Source organism: Myotis daubentonii, chromosome 15 (genome assembly GCF_963259705.1).
Source record: "Myotis daubentonii chromosome 15, mMyoDau2.1, whole genome shotgun sequence".
NCBI lineage: Eukaryota > Metazoa > Chordata > Mammalia > Chiroptera > Vespertilionidae > Myotis > Myotis daubentonii.
In genome coordinates, this window is record NC_081854.1 from 25,690,460 (window position 1) to 25,714,605 (window position 24,146).

At 47.6% G+C, this 24,146-nt stretch overlaps 1 protein-coding gene across 1 annotated transcript; it reads left to right on the top strand.

Moving 5' to 3' along the window:
* The first annotated feature begins 443 nt into the window (after window positions 1-443).
* Window positions 444-23,930, top strand: THAP8 (THAP domain containing 8). Its single transcript, XM_059665430.1, is given in 3 exon segments — window positions 444-550; window positions 23,701-23,770; window positions 23,773-23,930. Coding segments are annotated over 3 exon segments (312 nt in total). The 5' UTR covers window positions 444-466.
* The last annotated feature ends 216 nt before the right edge of the window (window positions 23,931-24,146 follow it).

A 24,146-nucleotide genomic window follows, 5' to 3' on the forward strand; every position in this document is an offset into this window, starting at 1 on the left:
GGGCCACAGCTAGATTCAAGCATGGTGGCGCTTCTAGTCTGCGTTTTCATCACTCACTAAAACGTACCGGTTTAAACTTTTACGTGGCCAAGACCAAAACCGCCACATCTCGCTTTTTGCTGCCGCCTCAGGGCAACAGCCTGGCAGCGGCGTCTCCCGGACGTAAGCCAGGGTGGAGCCGAAGCAGACTGACAAGTTGTCGCAGGCTCGGAAGCGCCGTGACGCCATCTCTCCCTGACCTGGCGATCAGATCCGGGTGACGGGGAGGTATTCCTGGTTCCCCATTCACCACGTGACCAGGGTGCAGGTGTGGTAACCGGAAGGGCGGGTAGTTCGCAGGCGCACTCCTCCCTCCCGAGGCACGAGAGGAAGCACCCGGCTCTGAAATGAGCCCAGAGGAGAGAGCGTTAGCGGGCGACCACCGAAGTGCTGCTGCAGACCGCGGGAAACTACGGGCTGGACAGCCATGCCCCAGTGCTGCTGGGCTCCGAAATGCTCCAACACTGCCGGCCTGCGGGGCGCCGACAACCGCCCTGTGAGGTTCTACAAGTGAGCGCAGTAGTGGGGCGAAGGTCAGTCCCCATGCGGGCACTTGGTCCAGCTTGCAGTGTCGAAGCAGGGTTGGCAGGTGAAGAGACGGTATTCTCAGCGTTTCACCGCACATAACAAAGATGCAGATACGTTAAAACAGGGCTGGACGATTAACTACAGGTAGTGAGTGAATGGAGCAGGCGGAAGAAGGGGAGGGGGGGCGCTCTGTAGGGAGAAGTGAGGTTGTTCCTGGGTCTGTAAGGAACCACGAACCATCTCCACGAATTTGAGACATCTCAAACTCAAAACATCCGAAACCCAGCTCCTGATCTTGTCTCCCCCAAACCTTCCACAACCTTAGTTAATAGCTTACTCCATCCTTCCTTCCTCAAGACAGAAACCTTAGAGTCACCCTTACCTCTTTTTCCTCACACTTGAGAAAGTAAAAATTAGCTTGAACTGTAAAAAAAAATCTGTCTTCCCATTTATTTGGCTGGAATAACAGACACACAAAAAAAGCCGGATGAGTAGTTAAAAGGAAAAAATATTTCTATATTTTATTCAGGGATATGCTGCAGATGTAAAAGGACACAACTCCCTTTCTTTGACCACTACTCTCTTACTGACTAGGAAATTTTGTTCTCTAAAATCATAGACTATCACAAACTTTGTTGTTTCAAGTTAATGGGTAAGAATGAGAGGAGTTAGGTCACTTTGACACAAGCAGCCTCAATTTACAGTCCCGGTGCAGAGCTCAGGTAAGGTGATTCTGGACACAGCATTCCACCTCTATGTAAACGTTATTGTTTCCAAGGGGACAGGACAGACTTGATATTGATCCCTTTATATACAGTTCTACTTTGCATTGAGCCTGGCCACTTTCATTTACATCTCACCTAAATTTCACCCTTCCCCCAAACCCAATAATAACTATCTTTTCCTTTGGTGAGACTCCCCACAGTACCGCTGGTGTGGAGTCTCCCTCATTGCTGTGGTAAATAAACCTGATGTTGTTGGACTACAGGTTTGTTACTCGAACTGGGCCAGGACATGCTCCTTGTCCAGTCCATTGGCAAATGCTCTTGGCTCTCCCTTTAAAATCTATCCAGAATTGACCACTTCTAACCCCATTCTCTGCCCCACCCTGGTACTAGCCAGTATCACCTCCCTACTGCGCTATTTTAGTAGCTTCACTGGTCAACCCACTTCCATATTCTGTTCCCCTCATGCAGTCACAGAGCCCTCTGTTCACTGTATAAAAGACAAGAGGCTGGAACAGGCAGAAAGCAGGCCTATAAAGCCCTACAGAAACTGGATCCCTGTATGACCTCATCTCCGTCCTGCCCCTCTCAATCTGCTCCAGTGTTATTGGCCTACTTGGTGTTTCTCTAGCCTGTCAGGCACATTGTTGCCCCAGGGCCTTTTTCTGTATTATTTGCTCAGTCTGGAAAGTTCTTCCCTTTATGATTGTCACTCTATGTGAAATGATAGCCCTCTCCCAGATACATACATATTCTTCCTGTCTGCCTTCTGTTTTATTTTTCCCTTGAATACTTATCACTATCTGGCACACCATGTATTGGATCTATTCATTTATTGTATCCCTCACTAGAATATCAGCTCCATGAAGGTAGGGATTTTTATCTGTCTTAGTCTCTGTTGTGTCCTATCTACCTAGTATAGTGATGATGCTTAGTATATATTTGTTGGATGAATTCGATGAATGTATTTCATATGGGCTCCCCGGGAAACACAGCAATTCAAGTTCCTTGAGGGACCCTGTGCAGGGTAGGGGAGATGCACAAGAGTCTTTAAACCTAAATCAGTGTCTTCAGACTTGCTTTTTAAAATATATCACTCTGCCCTGGCCGGTTTATTTCAGTGGTTAGAGCATTGGCTCATGGACCAAAGGGTCAGGTTCAATTCCCAGTCAAGGGGACGTACTTTGGTTGTGGGTTCAATACCCGGCCCCATCAGGGTGCATGCAAGAAGCAACTAGTTGATGTGTTTCTTTCACATCAATGTTTCTCTCTCTCCCCCACCTACGTCCCTTCCATTCTCTCTCTAAAGATTAATGGAGCCCTGACCGGTTTGGCTCAATGGATAGAGCGTTAACCTGTGGACTCAAGGGTCCCGGGTTTGATTCTGGTCAAGGGCATGTACCTTGGTTGCGGGCACATCCCCAGTGGGGAGTGTGCAGGAGGCAGCTGATCGATGTTTCTCTCTCATCAATGTTTTTAACTCTCTATCCCACTCCCTTCCTCTCTGTAAAAAATCACTAAAATATATTTAAAAAAAAAAAAAGAAGGCCTTATCTTTAAAAAAAAAAAAAAGATTAATGGAAAAAATATCCTCAGGTGAGGATTAAAAAATAAATAAATATACATATGTGTGTGTGTGTGTGTGTGTGTGTGTGTATATATCCCATATAATAAAGAGCTAATATACTAATTTGACCAAACAGCTGAACAACCTTCTGAGGGTCTTTCTGAACGACCTTCCACACAAAGCTGGGGCTGCGAGGGCCAGCCAGGTCTGCACCGGGGCTGCTAGGGCTGAGCCCCTTACATGAATTTTGTGCATCGGGCCTCTAGTGTGTGTGTGCGCGCGTGTGTGCGTGTGCTAATAAAAGAGAAAGATGTAAATTGACCATACCTTTGTGACGCCCCACAGCCCATCAGGAGTGAGTATGCAAATTAACCTGACAAAGATGGCAGGTTAATTTGCATGTGCAGGCACTGAGTGGCTTGGGTCCTGGGGACAGGCATTCTCGGGAGCTAGGCTGCTCTGATTCTGTAGGCCTGTGTGTAGGCCTGGAGCAACTGGGGTCCCAGAACGCCCCTGGCCACTCTGGGCCTCTGCACGTAGGCACCGAGCAGCCAGGGTCAGGGCGGAACATCCCCGGGACCCAGGTCCTCTGAGCCGGCATAAGCGCAAGCAGCTGGGGGCAGGGTGGGAACGTCCCCTGCAGTGAACGAGCAGACAGCAGTCCCAGCAGTGAGCGAGCAGACAGCAGGGCCCTGCTTGCCCCTGGCCATGGCAGCAAGGGGCAAGCAGTCCCCCGCAGTGAGTATGCAGACAGCAGGGCCCTGCTTGCTCCTGGCTGTGGCAGCGAGGGGCAAGCAGTCCTTCTCAGGGCCCCCACAGAGAGCAGACAGCAGGGCCCTGCTTGCCCCTGGCCCTGGTGGTGAAGGGCAAGCAGGCCCCCACAGAGAGCAGACACCAGGACCTGCAGTGGCATCAAGAAGACAGGTCCCCTGAGAGCAGAAAACCACAGGGAGCAGGCCTAAGCTGTCAGTAGGACATCCCCTGAGGGCTCCCAGATTGGAGAGAGTGCAGGTCCGGCTGAGGAACCTCGACCCACTCGCCCCCCCAACCCGGGAATGAATTTCGTGCACTGGACCCCTAGTCCTATCTAATAATAGACAAACATGGTAATTAACCATACCTCTGACATGCTTCCCATTGGCTAATCAGGGCGATATGCAAATTAACTGCCAACCAAGATGGCGGCTGGCAGCCAGGCAGCTGAAGCGAACAGGAGGCTTGCTTGCTCCAGTGATGGAGGACTCCAACATTCCCCGCCTGCTGCCACTGGCCTCTGAGCTGCAGTCTAAGAAACAATGTTGCAATTATAGAAGCTAAACAAAACCCCAGAAACCTGCTTTCAGCCAGCCGGGATCTCAGAGCTGGAGTTGCAACAGTGTTTTGATTATAGAACCCAAACAAACCCCAGATACCTGCTTTCAGCAGCTGAGGCCTAAGAGCTGGACCCAAGCCTCAGAGCTAAAGCCGGCTCTCAGCTCCAGTGACAGCCATAGAAGGTAAATAAACCCCAGAATTAAAAAAAAGGAAAAAAGGAGTGGTTGGGAGCTTCAGTCACCCGCCAGCCTGAAAACGGCCCTCAACCCCTCACCCAGACTGGCCAGGCACCCCAGTGGGGACCCCCACCCTGAAGGGTGTGTGACCAGCTGCAAACAGCCATCATCCCCTCATCCAGGCTGGCCAGGCACCCCAGTGTGGACCCCCACCCTGACCCGGGACACCCTTCAGGGCAAACCAGCCAGCCCCCACCCGTGCACCAGGCCTCTATCCTATATAGTAAAAGGGTAATGTGCCTCCCAGCACCGGGATCAGCGGAGCCACGAGGCCTCCCGGCACCGGGATCAGCGTGACGGGGCAGCGCCCAAACCCCCTGATCGCCCTGTGGCTCTGTGTGTGACCTGGGGCGGGGCCACAACCTCCCTATTGGCCCTGCTCTGTTTGTGACTGGGGAAGGCGCCCCAACCCCCTGATCAGCCCTGCTCTGTGCCTGATAGGGGGGAGCTCCCCAAACCCCTGATCGCCCTGCGGCTCTGTGTGTGACAGGGTGCGGCGCCCCAACCCTCCCCCCCCCCACGGGCCCTGCTCTGTGTGTGACAGGGTAGAGCCATAACCTCCCCATCGGCCCTGCCCTGAGTGTGACAGTGGCAGCGCCCCAACCCCCTGATCGGCCCTGCTCTGTGGGTGACGGGGTGGTGCCCCAACTCCCCTATTGACCCTACTCTGTGAGTGACAGGGGGGAGCTCCTCAACCCCCGATGGGTCCTGCTCTGTGCGTGACAGGGGGGAGCTCCCCAACCCCCCGATTGACCCTGCTCTGTGCGTGACAGGGTACGGAGCCCCAACCCCCTTGATGGGCCCTGCTCTGTGAGTGACAGGGGGCAGCGACCCAACCCCCTGATTGGCCCTGCTCTGTGTGTGACGGGGTGGCGCCGCAACCTCCCCATCCACCCTGCCTTGAGTGTGACGGGGGAGGTGCCCCAACCCCCCAATCGGCCCTACCCTGAGAGTCACTGAGGGTGGCATTGCAACCTCCTGATCCGCCCTGCTCTGTGCATGACAGGGGGCGGCGCCCCAACTCCCCAATCAGCCCTGCTCTGAGCCCGACCAGGGGCTGCACCTAGGGATTGGGCCTGCCCTCTGCCACCCAGGAGCAGGCCTAAGCCATCAGGGTGTTATCTCCCAAGGGGTCCCAGACTGCGAGAGGGCACAGGCCGGGCTGAGGGAATCCCCCCTCCCCCCCGAGTGCACAAATTTTTGTGCACCGGGCCTCTGGTATATATATAATCACTCTGGCACCATTTGTTAATTCAGCAATCCTAAGTGTCTCCTAAGTAAGCTCCTGCTAGACACAAAGGATCCTGACATCTTGTTGATGTCCTGGCAGAGCTCATGGACAGGCAAGTCGTCAAAATTGAAGAACTAAATACATAACCTGGGCATCATCCATAATCCTTTCTTCTCTTTAGTACCATTGCCCCCAATCCAGTCCACTAAGCCATTCTTTGACTCAACTCCCCGAACACATTCCCATCCTGTAACAATTACAACCAAACCCCTAAAGCATTGACAATCATATATAATAAAAACCTAATATGCAAAGTGTCCAGTTGTCTGTTCAACCAATCAAAGCATAATATGCTAACGATATGCTAAGGTCATTCAACTGCTCACCAGGGGACAGATGCTCTGACTGGTAGGTTAGCTTGCTGCTGGGGTCTGGCCGATCGGGACTGATCGAGATAGGCCAGACACACCCTGGAGCCCTCCTGTGATCCCTCCCGGCTGGCCAACCTCCCACATCCCGCCCTGGCCCCGATCGTGCACTGGTAGGGATCCTCAGCCTGGCCTGTGCCCTCTCACAATCCACCACCCCTTAGGGCAGGGGTGGGCAAACTTTTTGACTCGAGGGCCACAATGGGTTCTTAAACTGGACCGGAGGGTTGGAACAAAAGCATGGATGGAGTGTTTGTGTGAACTAATATAAATTCAAAGTAAACATCATTACATGAAAGGGTATGGTCTTTGTTTTTTTTTGTTTTTTAGTTTTATTCATTTCAAACCGGCCGGATCCAGCCCGCGGGCCGTAGTTTGCCCACAGCTGCCTTAGGGGATGTCAGAGAGCCGGTTTTGGCCCAATGACAGAACGATTGATCATTATGATGTGCACTGACCACCAGGGGCCAGACACTCAATACAGGAGCTGCCCCCTGGTGGTCAGTGCGCTCCCATAGGGAGCACCACTCAGCCAGAAGCGTGCCATGAGGGTGTGGCCATCCCGGGTGAGGGACTGATGGCTGTTTGCAGGCTGGCCACTGCCCTCAACCACCCAAACTCCAAGTGGAGGCTGGCTGGAAGCAGGTATCTGGGGTTTATTTGTCTTCTGTAATTGAAACTTTGTTGCCATGAGCGGCGGCCGCAGCCGGCTCAGGGCTGGCAGGAAGGTTGGCTTCCTCCATCGCTCAGGCAACCAAGCCTCCTGCTTGCTCCAGCTCTGTGGCTGCCGGCCGCCATCTTGGTTGGTTTAATTTGCATATAGTTGCTCTGATTGGCTGGCGGTCATGGCTTGGGGCATAGTGAAGGTACGGTCAATTTGCATCTTTGTCTTTTATTAGTGTAGCTTAAAAATATATTTTATTGATTTTTTACAGAGAGGAAGGGAGAGGGATAGAGAGTTAGAAACATCGATGAGAGAGAAACATCCATCAGTTGCCTCCTGCAAACCCCCTACTGGGGATGCACCCGCAACCAAGGTACATGCCCTTGACTGGAATCGATCCTGGGACTCTTCAGTCCACAGGCTGACACTCTAGCCACTGAGCCAAACCGGTCAGGGCTAGTGTAGATTTTTAGAGAGTAGAAGCTCCGAAGAGGGAGAGGGAGAGAGAAATATCAGTGTAAGAGTAAAACATCAATTAGCTGCCTCCTGTACCACAGATTGAACCTGAAACCTGGGCCTGTGTCCTGACCAGGAATCACCAGCAACCTTTCCATGCACAGGAGTATGCCCAACCAACTGAACTATACCAGCCAAGGCTCTACTCCAAACCATCTTAATTGGGGACTCAGGATAAAGGTCTTACAGGACAGAAGAGGGCCTGGTCTTCCCTGGTTGCTAGTGGAAATGGTGTTATTGGTGTACTGCTGGAATAAGTATTTCTAGAGGCCCCCATAGGAGGATGAAATATGGTAGAAAGCTTTATTTCCATGGAATTACACTCCTGGATGTCCAAAGTCCCATTTCCCTTAGTCCAGTCAAAGAAGTATAGGTGGGGCTTCAGTAGAGCTAAAGTCAGGGCCAGTGCCCAGTTTTCTTTCCTTGTTGGAGCTGGTTCCAATCCAGCATCAGGCTAACATTAGCTTGAGTTTCCCTCCTGTAATCCATTAGTCCATTGCATGTGGGGTCTGCAGGGCCACAAGGCTATGGAGGAAACCTGGGCAGGAGCAAAACAAGAGAGCCCACAAGCCAAGAGGAACCAAGAGCCAAGACACCTTTGTTTAGGAGATTATGTATTCCCAAATTTTCACACACTTGCAGTGGCCACACCCATTCTGACCAGTGATCTCTGTTAGGTGTGATTGACAGGCAAGTACCTTCCCTATGTCACCCCACCTTTACTGGGCATGCATCTATCTTTCCTCTGTCCAGTCCCCTTCCTCCAGTGTTTTGCAGGTAGTAGGCTGGTGGTTCCAGGGAGTGCAGAGCTGAAGCCTCACCAGGGTGCCTTTGTTCTTTTCTGTTATTAGTAACTAATTAGTAACTAATTAAAGGAACTACCCCGATGTGGAATATTGCTGGTCTTCTGGGAGGGGGAAGAGGAAAGTGGGGAGAACCACCCAGTGGCTCCTGCTAAATTGTATATTTAGAAGTGGCCCATGCCATTTCACTCCTTTGGTCAAAACAAGTCTATGGCAAGCCTTGGGTGAATGGAGTGGAAATATATAATTTTCATGTAGGGAAGGGCAGCAAATACTTTTTAATAATAATACAATTTACCTTAGGGTTTATTTTTCTCTCATATAAAACAAGTACAGAGATTGGCATACCAGCACTGGTGTGGAGGCTTCCACGTTCATTACGGATGAAGGGCCTTCCTGCTCTGCCTTCCTTAGCACATAGCTTCCATGCAAGATGGCTGCCAGTGCCCCAGCCATCATGCTCTACCATTCCTAGTAGGAAGAAAAAGGAAGGGAGGACAAGCAAAAAGGACTCAACTCTAAACTGAGAGCCCCCTTTACAAAATCTTCACAGAAGCCTCCCCCAGTGTTGGTTCTTTATCATTTGTTGCCCCCAACTGCAAAGGAAGCTAGAAAATGTAGTCTTTTAGTTGGGCATTTAATAGCCCTGAGGAAATTATGAGTAAGGAAGAAAAGAAGAGCTTCTATAGTGGGTGCTACTCCATGCTCTAGATAAGATGACCAACCAACAAGACTAAACTATTCTATAGAAAAGGAGGACACTGGCCATTCACTTTAAAGTGGATTTTTAGAGACGGCTATTGCCTGTCATAAATGTTGCCATCCAAAGGAACCAGAGAATGGAGAGAAACCAAGATGGCGGCGTAGGTTAACGCAGGAGATCGCTGCCTCGAACAACCACTTCAGAGATATAACTAAAGGACAGAACGGACATCATCCAAAACCACAGGAAGGCTGGCTGAGTGGAAATTCTACAACTAGGAGGAAAGAGAATATCATACCCAGACTCAGAGGAGGCGCAGTGCTGAAGTGAAATACTCAGGTGCGGAGTGCGCGTGCGGAGCGGGCTGGTGGCGGAGGGCGCGGTTGTTGTTTTCAATCGGGAGGGAGTTTCAGACTCTGAGCTCCAGATCCGGGCGAGTCTCTGGGGAGCAAGACGCAAACGGGAGAAGCGGGACTGTCTGGCTTCGGTCGGAACTTGAAGGCAGCTTTCTCTCCGAGGTTTGCAGCCATTGCTGGGACTCTGAGAGGCAGAGCCCCTGGGGAAGGAACTGAGAGCAGCCATAACTGCTCGCTCCGGCCCTCCCTGTAGATCCCTGGGGACCCGCCCCGCCCAAGCCCTGTGCAGAACCATTTGCCGGATAGCCTCAGGCAAAGGCTAGATTAGCACCGCCTTAGAGATCCAGCACAGAAGCCCTCCCACTGCAGACCCAGCGGACTCTCATAGCCAGTTAGCCTGGAGGTCAACTCACCCCCGGTATTGCCGACATCAATCAAGGCTTAAAGGCAACAAGACTGCACACAAAGACCACTAGGGGGTGTACCAAGAAAGCATAAAAAATGCGGAGACAAAGAAACAGGACAAAACTGTCAATGGAGGATAGTGAGTTCAGAACCACACTTTTAAGGTCTCTTAAGAACTGTCTAGAAGCTGCCGATAAACTTAGTAAGGCCCTCGAAAAGACTGGTGAGACCGCCGATAAATGTTGTGAGATCCTCAAGAAATCTAATGAGACCCTCGATCTTATATTGGGGAACCAACTAGAAATTAAGCATACACGGACTGAAATAACGAATATTATACAGACTCCCGACAGCAGACCAGAGGAGCGCAAGAATCAAGTCAATGATTTGAAATGCGAGGAAGCAAAAAACACCCAATGGGAAAAGCAAAATGAAAAAAGAATCCAAAAATGCGAGAATAGTGTAAGGAGCCTCTGGGACAGCTTCAAGCGTACCAACATCAGAATTATAGGGGTGCCAGAAGATGAGAGAGACCAAGATATTGAAAACCTATTTGAAGAAATAATGACAGAAAACTTCCCCCACCTGGTGAAAGAAATGGACTTACAGGTCCAAGAAGCGCGGAGAACCCCAAACAAAAGGAATCCAAAGAGGACCACACCAAGACACATCATAATTAAAATGCCAAGAGCAAAAGACAAAGAGAGAATCTTAAAAGCAGCAAGAGAAGGAAACCCAGTTACCTACAAGGGAATACCCATACGACTGTCAGCTGATTTCTCAACAGAAACTTTGCAGGCCAGAAGGGAATGGCAAGAAATATTCAAAGTGATGAATACCAAGAACCTACAACCACGATTACTTTATCCAGCAAAGCTATTATTCAGAATTGAAGGTCAGATAAAGAGCTTCACAGATAAGGAAAAGCTAAAGGAGTTCATCACCACCAAACCAGTATTATATGAAATGCTGAAAGGTATCCTTTAAGAAGAGGAAGAGGAAGAAAAAGGTAAAGATACACATTATGAACAACAAATATGCATCTATCAACAAGTGAATCTAAGAATCAAGTGAATAAATAATCTGATGAACAGAATGAACTGGTGATTATAATAGAATCAGGAACATAGAAAGGGAATGGACTGACTATTCTTGGGGGGGAAAGGGGTGTGGTAGATTCAGGAAGAGACTGGACAAAAATCGTGCACCTATGGATGAGGACAGTGGGTGGGGAGTGAGGGCGGAGGGTGGGGCGGGAACTGAGAGGAGGGGAGTTATGGGGGGGGGGGAAAGAGGAACAAATGTAATAATCTGAACAATAAAGATTAAAAAACAAACAAACAAACAAACAAAAAACAAAGGAACCAGAGAATGAAAACGACCAAATTAGGAAGAGTTGTTTTTTGTTTGTTTGTTTATGATATTCACTACCTTCTTTTGCCCCTTGAGCTGCTCTGATTCCATTTGAGAACTTCACATTTAAGGTACCATCCCTGATGTCTAGACCGAAGCTAAAAGGACTGCAGCAGCCAGAGTTCCTGGTTGTGGGCTCTGGGGATCAGGTCTGTGGGTGCCACATCTTTTCTCTTTCACCTCCCACTTTCATTTTCTGTCTACCTGTTGCCTGAGAAGTCTTGCTCCCATCTCCACCTCTGTCCATCTCATCCACCTCCTCTCCTCTGGTGGTCTCTTTAGTTTTTTATGTGTCCTTCCTAGTGTTTATGCAAATACAAGCAAATCTGAATATATGTTCACATTTCCCCCCTTATTACTATACTAGTTTCCTGTGGCTGTTATAACAAACTTGGTGACTTAAGACAATAATTGTTCTCTCATAGTCTATAACAGGTTTTCTGAGCCAAAATCAAAGTGTTGGCAGTGCTGCATTCACTGGGAAGCTCTAAGGAAGAATCTGTACCGTGCTTCCAGTTTCTGGTGTCTGCAGGCATTCCCGGGCATGTGGCCACATCACTCCAATCTCTGCCTCCATGGTTGCATCATCTTCTCTTTTGTCTGTGGTATTTCATTTAAGGCCAACGTAGATGATCAAGGAGAATTTCCCCATCTCAAGATCCTTAACTTCATCACATCTTTTGTTATAAAATGTAATATTCACAGGTTCCAGGGACATATCTTTTGGAGACCATTATACCACAATAACTCAAAGCTGACACACTATTTGGAATCTTGCTTTATTCACATAGTATATGCCTGACAATAGCATGTCAGTTCCTAGAGTCCTCCACAGTATATGTTTTAGAGCTACATAGCACTCTAGTGAACATGTGGCTGAGTTATTTACCAAGTCTCTTATAGATAGTACTAGAAGCCCAGCACACGAAATTGCGCGCCACCCACCCACATGCCGCCCTGCCTTGACACCTGAACCTCTCCACGCAGAGCTCCAGCATGCCTGGCTCAGCTCCCGACCCCTCTGGCCTTCTCTAGCCACTTCAAGCCCCGTCCTCATTCCCTTGAGTCACCTCGGGCTGGTCCCGCCTTCTCTGGGCGCCTCCCTGCTTCTGCCCTGTCTCCGGAGCACCGCGGCAGCCCCGCCCCATCATGGCGCCGGAGGAGAGCGGGGAAGCCTCCCACCTGCTGCGCTGTGCTCCTTCCCCTGGCAGGTGGGTGGCAGGGCACTCTGAGTGTGAGCGGTGGGTGGCGAAGGACTGGTGAGGTAGGGGCGCTACAGGCTCTCACCTCTGCCCTTCCCGGCACAGGATGGTCCTGCCTCCTCTTTATTAGCTCCCATCTCCGGAGCAACGTCCTGCGGCACACACAGGCAGCCTCCTGCTGATAGGAGCTAATAAAGAACTAATATGCTGATGGTCTGGTCATTACGCGTTATGGTGTCCCAACCATTAGCATATTAGCTCTTTATTAGTATAGACTAGAGGCCCGGTGCACAAAAATTTGTGCACTGGGGGGTGGGTGGGGTCCCTTAGCCTGGCCTGGGGGATTGGGCCTAAGCTGGCAGTCAGACATCCCTCTGGCAGCCCAGGAGCCCTCAGGGGATGTCCACTTGCCAGCGGGGAGCAGGCCTAAGCTGCAGTTGGACATCCTTAGCGCTGCTGAGGAGGCGGGAGAGACTCCTGCCACTACTGTTGTGCTGGCAGCTGACAGCCTGGCTTGTGGCTGAGCAGAGCTCCCCCTGTGGGAGCACACTGACCACCAGGGGTCAGCTTCTGCATTGAGTGTCTGCCCCCTGGTGGTCAGTGTGTGTCATAGTGAACAGTCATTCCCAGTCATTCTGCTGTTAGGGTCAATTTGCATATTACCCTTTTATTATATAGGATTGTTCCCCATCCACTAAGTTCCTTACTCTTCCTTTAAAAAAAAAAAATATATATATATATATATATATATATATATATATATATATATATATATATATATATATATATTGATTTCAGAGAGGAAGGAAGAGGGAGAGAGAGATAGAAACATTGATGAGAGAGAATCATTGAGCGGCTGCCTCCTACACGCCCCGCATTGGGAATCAAGCCTATAACCTGAGCATGTGCCCTTGACTGGAATTGAACCTGGGACCTTTCAGTTCGCAGGCAGACGATCTATCCACTGAGCTAAACTGGCTAGGGCCTTACTCTTCCTTTTTAACAAAGAGAGCTGGCCTCATAGCCCTCAGCAAGGAAAGGTATCCAGGTGTTTTGTTTTGTTTTTTAAAATATATTTTTATTGATTTCAAGAGAGGAAGGGATAGGGGGAGAGAGATAGAAACATCAATGACGAGAGAGACTCATTAATTGGCTGCCTCCTGCATGCCCCACACTAGGGATCAAACCCGAACACAGTCATGTGTCCTGATGGGGAATCAAACCATGACCTCCTGGTTCATAGGTCAGCACTCAACCACTGAGCTATGCCAGATGGGTGCTATCCAGGTGTTTTTATGGTTCATTTCTATTTATGAAATTGATACTGGTTTTCCATTTGCAACTTGGTGTAAAGTTTCTCTTTCAGGTATATTTGATTAACACTTACAATTGGTCAATTTTAAGAAAAATATTACGTAAATAATGTCACAGATATTGAAGACATTGTGAAGGTGGGATGTAGATGACTGATTGTAATAGTAATGCTATGTAACAAACTATCCCAAAATTTAGAAGCTTAAAATAAGTGTTCAATGTCTCAGCTTTTGGCAGCAGCCACAGAACAAACTGACCAGAATGTAATCATGTGGCCACCCTGACTGCAAATGAAGCTGGAAAGTGAGGTCTTTATTGTGGACAGTCTTGAGCCCAGGTCTAAATAGAGAGTGTATTGCTTTACAAACGTTGGGGACAAGTGCCAGCAGGACACAAAAGTAGTGGGTGTGCCTCTATTACAACCTGTGGATCGCGACCCCTTTGGCGGTCAAATGACCCTTTCACAGGGGTCGCCTAAGACCATCCTGCATATCAGATATTTACATTACGATTCATAACAGTAGCAACATTACAGTTATGAAGTAGCAACAAAATAATTTTATGGTGGGGTCACAACATGAGGGACTGTATTTAAAGGGCCAGAAGGTTGAGAACCACTGCTCTAGAGGATGCCTTATCAGATAATCCCCACACTCCCACTGGGAAAGCTTTCATTTATTTTATTGGGAAAAAAACCCAAAACATCTTTTTTTAATTTTAATTTTTAGTTATGGTAAAATATGTGTAACATAGTGCTACTATCTTAAACACTTTCAAGTGTATAGTTCAGTAGTATTAAGTATATTCAAAATTGTTGTGCAACCAATCTCCCAAACTTTTTATCTTGCAAAACTGAAACTCTGTACCAATTGAACAACTCTGCTTCCTCTTCCCCCCAGTCCCTGGCAACCACCATTCTACTTCTGTTTTCATCTGACTGCTCTAGATACCTCATGTAAGTGGAGCCATACAGTACCTGTTTTTGTGTATGCATGACTGGTTAATTTCACTAACCATAATGTCCTCAAGGTTTATTCATGTTATAGCATTTGTCATAATTTTTTAAGGCCGAATAATTTTTAATTGTATGTATATGTCATATTTTGCTCGTTCATATATATGTTGATGGACATTTGGGTTTCTTCTTCCTTTGGCTATTGCAAATAAAGCTATTATGAACATGAGTGTGCAAATATCTCTTCAAGACTCTTCTTTCAATTCTTTTGGGTCAATATCCAGAAGTATAATGCCTGGATCATATGGTAATTCTGTTTTTAATTTTTTGAAGAACTGCCATACTGTTTCATAGAGGCTGCTCCATTTTACATTCCCACCAACAGTATACAGGGTTCCATTTTCTGCACATCTTTGCAAACACTTGTTATTTTCTGTGTGTTTTTAAAAATATATATTTTATTGATTTTTTACAGAGGAGAAGGGAGGGGGATAGAGAGTCAGAAACATCAATGAGAGAGAAACATCGATCAGCTGCTTCCTGCATGCCCCCTACTCGGGATGTGCCTGCAACCAAGGTACATGCCCTTGACTGGAATCAAACCTGGGACCCATCCACAGGCCGACGGTCCATCCACTGAGCCAAACCGGTTAGTGCTATTTTCTGTGTTTTTAAGAAATATCAGCCATTCTAATGGTTCTGAGGTAATATCTTGTGGTTTTGATTGGCATTTTCCTAATAACTAGTGAGGCTGAGCATCTTTTCATATGATAGTTGGCCATCTGTATATCTTTGGAGAACTATCTATTCAAGTTCTTTGTCCTTTTTTTCTTTTTTTCTTTTTTAATCCTTATCTGAGGATATTTTTTCCTTGATTTTTAGAGAGAGTGAAAGAGAGAGGGAAAGACAGAGAGAAATATTGATGTGAGAGAAGCACATGGATTGGTTGCCTCCTGCATGAGCCCCGACCAGGGCCCAGGCTGGGAAGTAGCCTGCAACCGAGGTATGTGCCCTTGACCGGAATCAAACCCAGAACTCTCAGTCTGCAGGCCGACGCTCTATCCACTGAGCCAAAACAGCTAGGGCTGTCTTTTTTTTTTTTTAACTTTAAATCAACTTATATTTTAATTCAGAAATATAAATATGCACATTCATAGCAACTCTAAAAAATACGCCTTGTTTTTTAAAAATGGTATTTTTAAGAAGGGAGTTAGCCAAAAGCAAAATTACAAGATTACAGTAGGCTGAATCTTCACACAATATCCTTTAAACATGAGAAAGTAGAATTATCACACAGCCCTCTCCTGCCATCAAGTTATTTCAAACCTAATATTAGTACTCTAATGAACAAAAGTATAGAAATCTCTTTATGACTCTGAATAGCATACGCTCAGGAAAGCATAAACACCACTTCATTTCCTCAGTATCTTTTCCCCTAGCACTCTTTAGCTCCTACAGCAATTACTCTGTTAGGGCAACTGCAATCTAAAAAGTAAGGCTTTCGATGAGTGGCCACTGGTTATTGATGTAATTTCTTACTAGTATTCTTTATAATAGAAAATTCGGGTTTGCCCATTTTTTAATCAGGTTATTTTTTGTTTTTGTTTAAAAACTGTTTAACAGATGTTTTCAAGCATAAACAAAAAATAGAGTTGTGTAAATGAGTCCTCATGTATCCATCACTCAGTTTCACCAGTTGTCAACATTTTGCCAGTCTTTTCATCCACACTCTTCTCACATGCACCTTTAATGCAGTACTTTAAAGTAAATTCCAGACATTAGGTCTTTTACTCATAAATATTTAACAGATGACAATTTTAAAAGTATAAATCAATACAATCATCACACCCAGAACAATTTCAAGTGCAATTTTCCCCACTATCTTAAAATGTCTTTTTACAAAGCAATCTGTTGCAGAACAAGGTCCAGATCTGCATTTGGGTTATGTTTCTTAAATCTCTTATTATTTTTTTTGTACTGTGGTAGGCAGTTAGACAGACATGAGCAGAGCAAGGATGATAGGCCAGGTACAGAAGGTGGACAAAACTGGGAAAACAACTCTCGGGTCCTCGTTTCCAAGATGACCAAGAAAAGAAGGACTAAATAACAGTCGTGCCAAAAAAGGTCGAGGCCATGTGCAGCCTATTCGTTGCAGCAACTGTGCCCAGTGCGTGCCCAAGGACAAGGCCATTAAGAAGTTTGTCATGCCCGGCTGGCATGGCTCAGTGGTTGAGCGTCAACCTATGAACCAGGAGGTCAAGTGTTCGATTTCCAGTCAGGGCACATGCCCGGGTTGCAGGCTCGATCCCCAGTGTGCAGCGTACAGGAGGCAGCCAATCAATGATTCTCTCTCATCATTGATGTTTCCATCTCTCCCTCTCCCTTCCTCTCTGAAATCAATAAAAACATATTTTAAAAAAAGTTTATCATTCAAAACATAGTAGAGGCCACAGCCATTAGGGACATCTCCGAAGCAAGTGTCTTCGACGCCTATGTGCTTCCCAAGCTGTGTGTGAAACTGCATTACTGTGTGAGCTGTGCCATTCACAGCAAGGTAGTCAGGAACCATTCTCATGAAGCCCGGAAGGACCGAACACCCCCACCCCGATTTAGACCTGCAGGTGCTGCCCCACGACCTCCACCAAAGCCCATGTGAGGAGCTAAGTCTTTAAGGAGTGAAGAAAAGTTCTCTGGGGAAAAAATAAATGGAAATTGTACTTCAAAAAAAAAAACAAACAAAAAACTGGGAAAACAAGGACCTTGCCCCTAGGGCAGTGATGGCGAACCTATGACACGCATGTCAGAGGTGACACGCGAACTCATTTTTTTGGTTGATTTTCTTTGTTAAATGGCATTTAAATATATAAAATAAATATCAAAAATATAAATCTTTGTTTTACTATGGTTGCAAATATCAAAAAATTTCTATATGTGACACGGCACCAGAGTTAAGTTAGGGTTTTTCAAAATGCTGACACGCCGAGCTCAAAAGGTTCGCCATCACTGCCCTAGGGTAACCTTTCCTCCCTTAGAATATCACTGGTCAGCTGGTCATGTAGTTGAGACCCTCTGATCTTTCCTCCCTAGAGATAGCATCTAGGCCTCAGTTATGTTTCAGCTCCACGCCCAGAAAAACAGCAAAAGCGGACAAAAGATACCATGGCTGACTTCAGGAGTAGCTGCATTGACTAATGACCCCTTGCCCTGGAACCAGCCAATTAAGGAGACCACAACCCTGAAAGGCTGTAGCTGGAAAGCTGATGAATAATCTATTGAGATCCTCCTTTGGGACCTCCCGAAAATCTCCACCCTCAAAAGCCCTTAGGACTGAGGACCCACATGCTCTCCCTCCTGGGAGCATCCCCCCATACTCTTCCCCTCCCTTTCTTACCGCCCCCCAAGCACTTTATCTTTACCTTCCTCTCTTCTAAGTTTCAAGGACCTTTCTTTAGCCTCTGTAACTTGTTTCCTGAGCCCATTTCCTCCACCACTCACTTCCACTTCTGTGACTTCCTAAATAAAATTTCTCTTATAGTTTGAGTCTTGGCTCTGAATTCTTTCCTAGCCAGAACTGAAGTACTGAGGTTGCTGAACCAAGGTCCAGTTGATCCCCTTGGCTACAGAAGGGCATGCGTGTGCAGTATACCATGAGATCGCTGTGGCTTTGCACCTGCTTATGGTATCTTAGCTTTGAACATTCTGATTAAGATTTCCCCTGTTCAGAGGCCTTGGTGATCCGAGGTCTCTGGCATGGTCCCTACAGAGAGTAAGGTCCTCCTTTACTGCTTACTCCACTTTTTACTTTTTCACTTAAGCTGGTTTGGCTCAGTGGATAGAGCATCAGCCTGCGGACTGAAGGGTCCTGGGTTCAAATATGGTCAGGGGCACATGTCCGGGGTTGTGGACTCCATCCTTGGTGCAGGAGGCAGCCGATCAATGATTCTCATCATTGATGTTTCTATCTCTCCCTCTCCCTTCCTTTCTGAAATCAATTTAAAAAAATGTTGAGTCTCAACTTAAAAAAAACTTACAGAAAAAGATCATTTATTCAAGAAACACTTTCATTCAAACCTTTGAAAAGCATTTGGTAGAGTTTGCAATTCTTTTTACTGCCAATGCATATTTTATTTTATTTTTGCTGAGCTTTATAAGTTCCCCTTATAGATGAGGAACGATGGCATAAGAAGCGAAGACCTTGTTTGTATTTTAATCTTTCCAAATATATATCTCGGTAGGCATTATTATCTATGTTTAATTGAGACTTAAAGAGGTGAAGTAACTTGCCAGTGACCACAAACTAGTAAATGGTGGAACTCGGGTGGAGGACCAGGTCTGTCTGGCCCCAAACCCATGTCTTTTTGCTTTAATTGAATTTATTGGGGTAACATTGGTTAATAAAATATATAGGTTTCAGGTATACAATTTTATTTTAATTTTTTAAAAGACAATCCTGCTGCTAACTTCTGAATTATTTTTTTAAAATATTTTATTGATTTTTTACAGAGAGGAAGGGAGAGGGATAGAGAGTTAGAAACATCGATGAGAGAGAAACATTGATCAGCTGCCTCCTGCACACCCCCTACTGGGGATGTGCCTGCAACCAAGGTACATGCCCTTGACTGGAATTGAACCTGGGACCCTTCAGTCCGCAGGCTGATGCTCTATCCACTGAGCCAAATCAGTTAGGGTGATATACAATTTTATAATATATCATCTGTATATTGTATTGTGTATTCACTACCCCAAGTCAAGTCTTCTTACATCACCATTTATCCCCCCCTTTACCTCTTCTACCTCCCCACACCCCTCTTAAATCTTTTTAAAATCTATAACTGCACTCCTGTGAACAGGGAGATCAGGAAGGAGGCAAAAATGCAGCCATAGAGGATGGAAGCGGGATGGGCAGGGCAGCAGAGGTGGGAGAGGCAGGTTGATGCTGGTGTTATCAGTGGGGTGCCTTCTGTGTCCCAACCTGTTACCAGTGGAAGTGGAGTTCTAGCGATGTCACAAGGAAAGGAATTTCCTGAGACTTGCAGGGGAGGATGAGTGAGGTTTATTTCCATGGAATTAAACTCCTGGGTTTCCAATATCCCATTTCCCTCTGTCTCACCATAGGAAAAGTCCAATCTTATCTTCTGCAGGACAAGAATTAAGGCCACTGTCCAGAGTCTTCACTCCATATTAAAGCACAGTCCAGTCCAGCATCAGGCTAGCTTAGCCTGTGTTCCCAGCTACAGTCTATTACACGTAGGGTCTGCATAGCCTTTCTAAGGCCACAGGACTATGAAGAGACAGGGGCGAGTGTGGGTCATGGAGCAAGAGAGTACAATATTGAACAAGAAGCAAGAGCAGAGCCCTGGCTGGCATGGCTCAGTGGAGAGTCAGCTCACACACTGGAGAGTTGCAGGTTCAATTCTCGGTCAAGGGCATGTACCTGGGTTGCAGGTTTGATCCCTGGCCCTGGTTGGGGCTCATGCAAGAGGCAACCAATTGATGTGTCTCTCTCACATCGATGTTGCATCCTCTCTCTCTCTCTCTCTCTCTCTCTCTCTCTCTCCCCCCCCCCTCACTCCCTCCTTCCCTTCCTCCCTTCTACTCTCTAAAAACCAATGGAAAAATTATCCTCAGATGAGGAGTAACCAAAAGAAAAGAAGAAGAAGAAGAAGGAGGAGGAGGAGGAGGAGGAGGAGGAGGAGGAGGAGGAGGAGGAGGAGGAGGAGGAGGAGGAGGAGAAGAAGAAGGAGAAGGAGAAGAAAAGGCAAGAGAAGAAAGAACACAAGCAAGAGAGAGGGAACTCTTTGGGAATTATAACTAGGGACTTAACCAATTAACCCTTCAAGATTTCATGTGCTTGCAGTGGCTTCACCCCACTAGCCAATTATCTTTTTCCTAGGTTAGACTGACAGACAAATGTCACCCTGTCTTCACTGCACATGCACCCATCTCCCCCTTTGTTGGATCCCTTTCCCTAGTGATCTGCAGGGAATGGACCAGTGGTTCCCTGGGGAGTATGAAGTTGCAGCTTCCTGGTGAAGATGACCATGCTTACAATGTCTGGCCTTCCCTTTGCTTTCTTCTATTATTAACTAGAGGCCCGGTGCACAAAATTTGTGCACCCACGGGGGAGGGGGGTGTCCCTCAGCCCAGCCTGCACCCTCTCCAATCTGGGACATCCCTCTCACAATCCTGGACCACTGGCTCCTAATCGCTCACCTGCCTGCCTGCCTGGTCGCCCCTAACTGCCCCCGCCCCACCAGCCTGATTGCCCCTCACTGCCCCTCCCTGCTGGCCTGGTCGCTCCTAACTGCCCCCCTCCTCACCAGCCTGGTCACCCCTTACTGCCTCCCTGCCGGCCTAGTTGCCCCTCATTGCACCTCCTCGCCGGCCTGGTCACCCCTAACTGCCACCCCCCCCACCAGCCTGGTCACCCCCAACTGCCTCCCCTGCTGGCCTGGTCGCCCCCACTGCCCACCCCCTGCCGGCCTTGTTGCCCCAGACAGCCTGCTGTTTAGTCATTTGGTCGTCCCTCACTAACCCCCTGCCGGCCTGGTCGTAGGCAACTATCTTGTGAGGGAGTGAGGGTTAATTTGCATCTTACCTCTTTATTATATAGGAATATTAATAAACTAGCTAATCATGGGAGTTGAAACTAGCTTGACTGGGAGTTTAAAAGGTGGAATGGTAGAATGCAATATGGGTAAGAGGAGGCAAAGAGAGCCTGGGGTGGGGGACAAAGGTTTGGAACTGGGGGACCCCTGGGAGTGAGTGTTCTCAGAGAGGGTAGGGTTGGACCTAATATCACTGACCCCACCATCCCATTGAAGGATGGCCCCTGGCTGCAGCACATGGACCACCAGCAGGTAGCACTTTACACCCTCCTGCTTCCAGTGGCACTGAGGTGTGTTGTGTGGACAAAAAAATGGGCCATATACTAAATCTGGCAAGCCCAGGAGAGGCCTGTATGGTGGCCTTGCAAACTCAGAGATCTAAAATAACCACATAGGATGGTTTGAAATTAAAACTTTCCCTAACTGCCCTGGCTGGAGTGGCTTAGTTGGTTGAGTGACATCTGGTGCACCAAAAGGCTGTGGGTTTGATTCCTAGTCAGGACACCTACCCAGATTGTGGGTTTGATCCCCAACTGGGACACATACCAGAGGCAACTGATCAATGTTTCTCTCTCACATGGATGTTTTGCTTTCTCTAAAATCAATTAAAGAAAAACACATATCCTCAGGTGAGAATTAAAAAACAAAAGTTTCCCCTAACTAAAACCAGTTCATGGTGGGTAGTTATGTCCTAGGATGGTATTTTCCCCTAACAAAGGTCAGTATTTACCTTAACCCTAGCCTGCTTGCTGTCTTTTGCATCTAAGAAAACATACCTGTGGGATATCAAAGTAATTTCCTTCCACCACCTCCCATTCCTCAAAGTGCAACCACCACACCAGAGGACAGACCACAAATCCCCCTTGTTGTTATTATATCATGTTGTTAACTGTTAACTATCCTATACCCACCTATGTAAAGAAGTATGTGTCTTCCCTGACTGGGTGGCTTAGTTGGTTGGAGCGTAATGCTGCACACCAAAATGTTGCAGGTTCGATTCCCAGTCAGCGCATGTACCTAGGTTGCAGTTTTGTTCCCTGATTAGGGAGTATATGGGAGGCAACTGATTGATGTTTCTCTCTCTCCCTCTCTCTAAAACAAATATGTCCTTAGGTGAGGATTTAAAAAACAAAATGGTATATATCTATTTGTTTTCCTTTTCATCCAAACTCATCCAGTCTCCCCACTTTACTTTCTCCTGCCTCCGTAATCTAACACCAATGGATTTCATGTAACCCCCTTACTAGCACATCTTCACCTTTGATTCTGATGTATAAAATAAGTGGTAAACTGCCATTTCCCACAGCATTTTTCTCAGTCCCACTGATACCATTGTAATTAGCTAGTTATCAATAACTAGAGGCCTGGTGCACAAAATTCGTGCACTGGGGGCAGGGGGGGGGGCAGGGTCCCTCAGCCCGACCTGTGCCCTCTCACAGTCCAGGAACCCTCAGGGGATCCTTAGCGGCTCCCACCACCGCCGCTGCACTTGCCAGCTGTGAGCCAGGCTCCTGGCTGAGCAGCACTCCCACTGTGGGAGCGCACTGACACCAGGGGGCAGCTCCTGCATTGAGCGTCTGCTCCCTGGTGGTCAGTGCATGTCATAGGAGCGGTTGAGCAGCCTTAGCATATCATTAACATGTTATGCTTTGATTGGTTGAACAGACGGCTGGACGATCAGACACTAAGCATATTAGGCTTTTATTATATAGGATAGGGAAGAAGCAAAGGGAAGGCCAGACATTATATGCTGGTCATTGGGGAAGCTTCACCAGGAACTGCAAGTTCACACTCCCCAGGGAACCCCTGGCCCATTCCCCAGAGATCACTAGGGGAAAGAGTCCAACAAAGGGAAGATAGACACATATGCAGGAAGTTGAGATGACTAGGGAAGGTGCCTGTCAATCAAACCTGGGGACAGAGATCACTAGCCAGAGTGGGTGGAGCCACTGCAATATCACAGAAATTTGGGGATAGGCCTAAACAAAGGAAATTGCTCTTTTCTGTTGTTGCTCTTGGCTCTCTTGCATTTGCCCATATGGCCTATAGCATGTGGACTCCACAGGCAATGGACTAATTGACTGCAATGGGGAAACACAAGCTAAGCTAGCCGGATGCTGGACCAGAATTGGCTCCAACATGGAAAGGAAACTCTGGCCACTGGCTCTGATTTTAGCTCCCCAGCGCCGCTGGAAGCAGGAGGGTGCTGAAGCCCCAGTTACATTCTATGACTAGACTATGGGAAATGGGACTTTGGAAACTCAGGTGTTTGATTCCACACAAATAAAAACCACTTGTTCTCTCATTAGAGCCTCAGAAATTTTTTTCTCAGGATATCACAGGAATTCCACTCCCATGAACAACAGTGGGGATGAGAAATTCTCCCCACCGGTAACACCTTTTTGTTTCCCTGCAATTATCATCAGTTTTGCTTAAATAAACTCATAAAAATTCTTATAGGTTAGGATGTTTCTAACTTCGGCAGATTCTGTGCTCTCCATCTCCTTGGCACTGCCCACCAAGGTGAGTGCAGGGTGGTCCCATTGTGGAGGCTGACCACCCACCACCCTACCCTCACCTTCCTCACCTGGGAAGTAAACTGTGGAGTCATGTCCTGAGGGAAGTCCTTCAGCTGGAGCTGCAATGTGGCTGCCCTTAGAGGCTTTATGCTTGGGACTGAGCCTGACCCTCAGCCCTCCCTCCTGTCCACAGGCCCAGCCATCCCAGCACCTGGCACTGAAAACCTGGTGGTGTTAGGGCCAGCATTGGATACCCTGAGAGCCCGGCCACCATGTTCCTGAACCCCCTGAGTGTTTTGCTGGCTCCTGCATGGCCTTGCCCTGGAGTCCCCTCTCAGCACCCACAGGCTGGGCTCAGCACTGGGCAGGAGGGAAGGCTGCAGCAACTCCAAGAGTGGCACTAGGAGCAGCGAGGGCTATAGAACAGTGGGTGCAGCAGCTACGCATGGAGAGTCTGCTGTGAAGGGTGAGTGGGGCCTACCTGGCCAACGCAGCATATTGTTTTTGTTTAGGCTAGAGCCCAATATTTAAAAATCAGAACATTTCAGCCTTACCTGGTTTGGCTCAGTGGATAAATCGTCAGTCTGTGAACTGAAGGGTCTCAGGTTTGATTCCAGTCA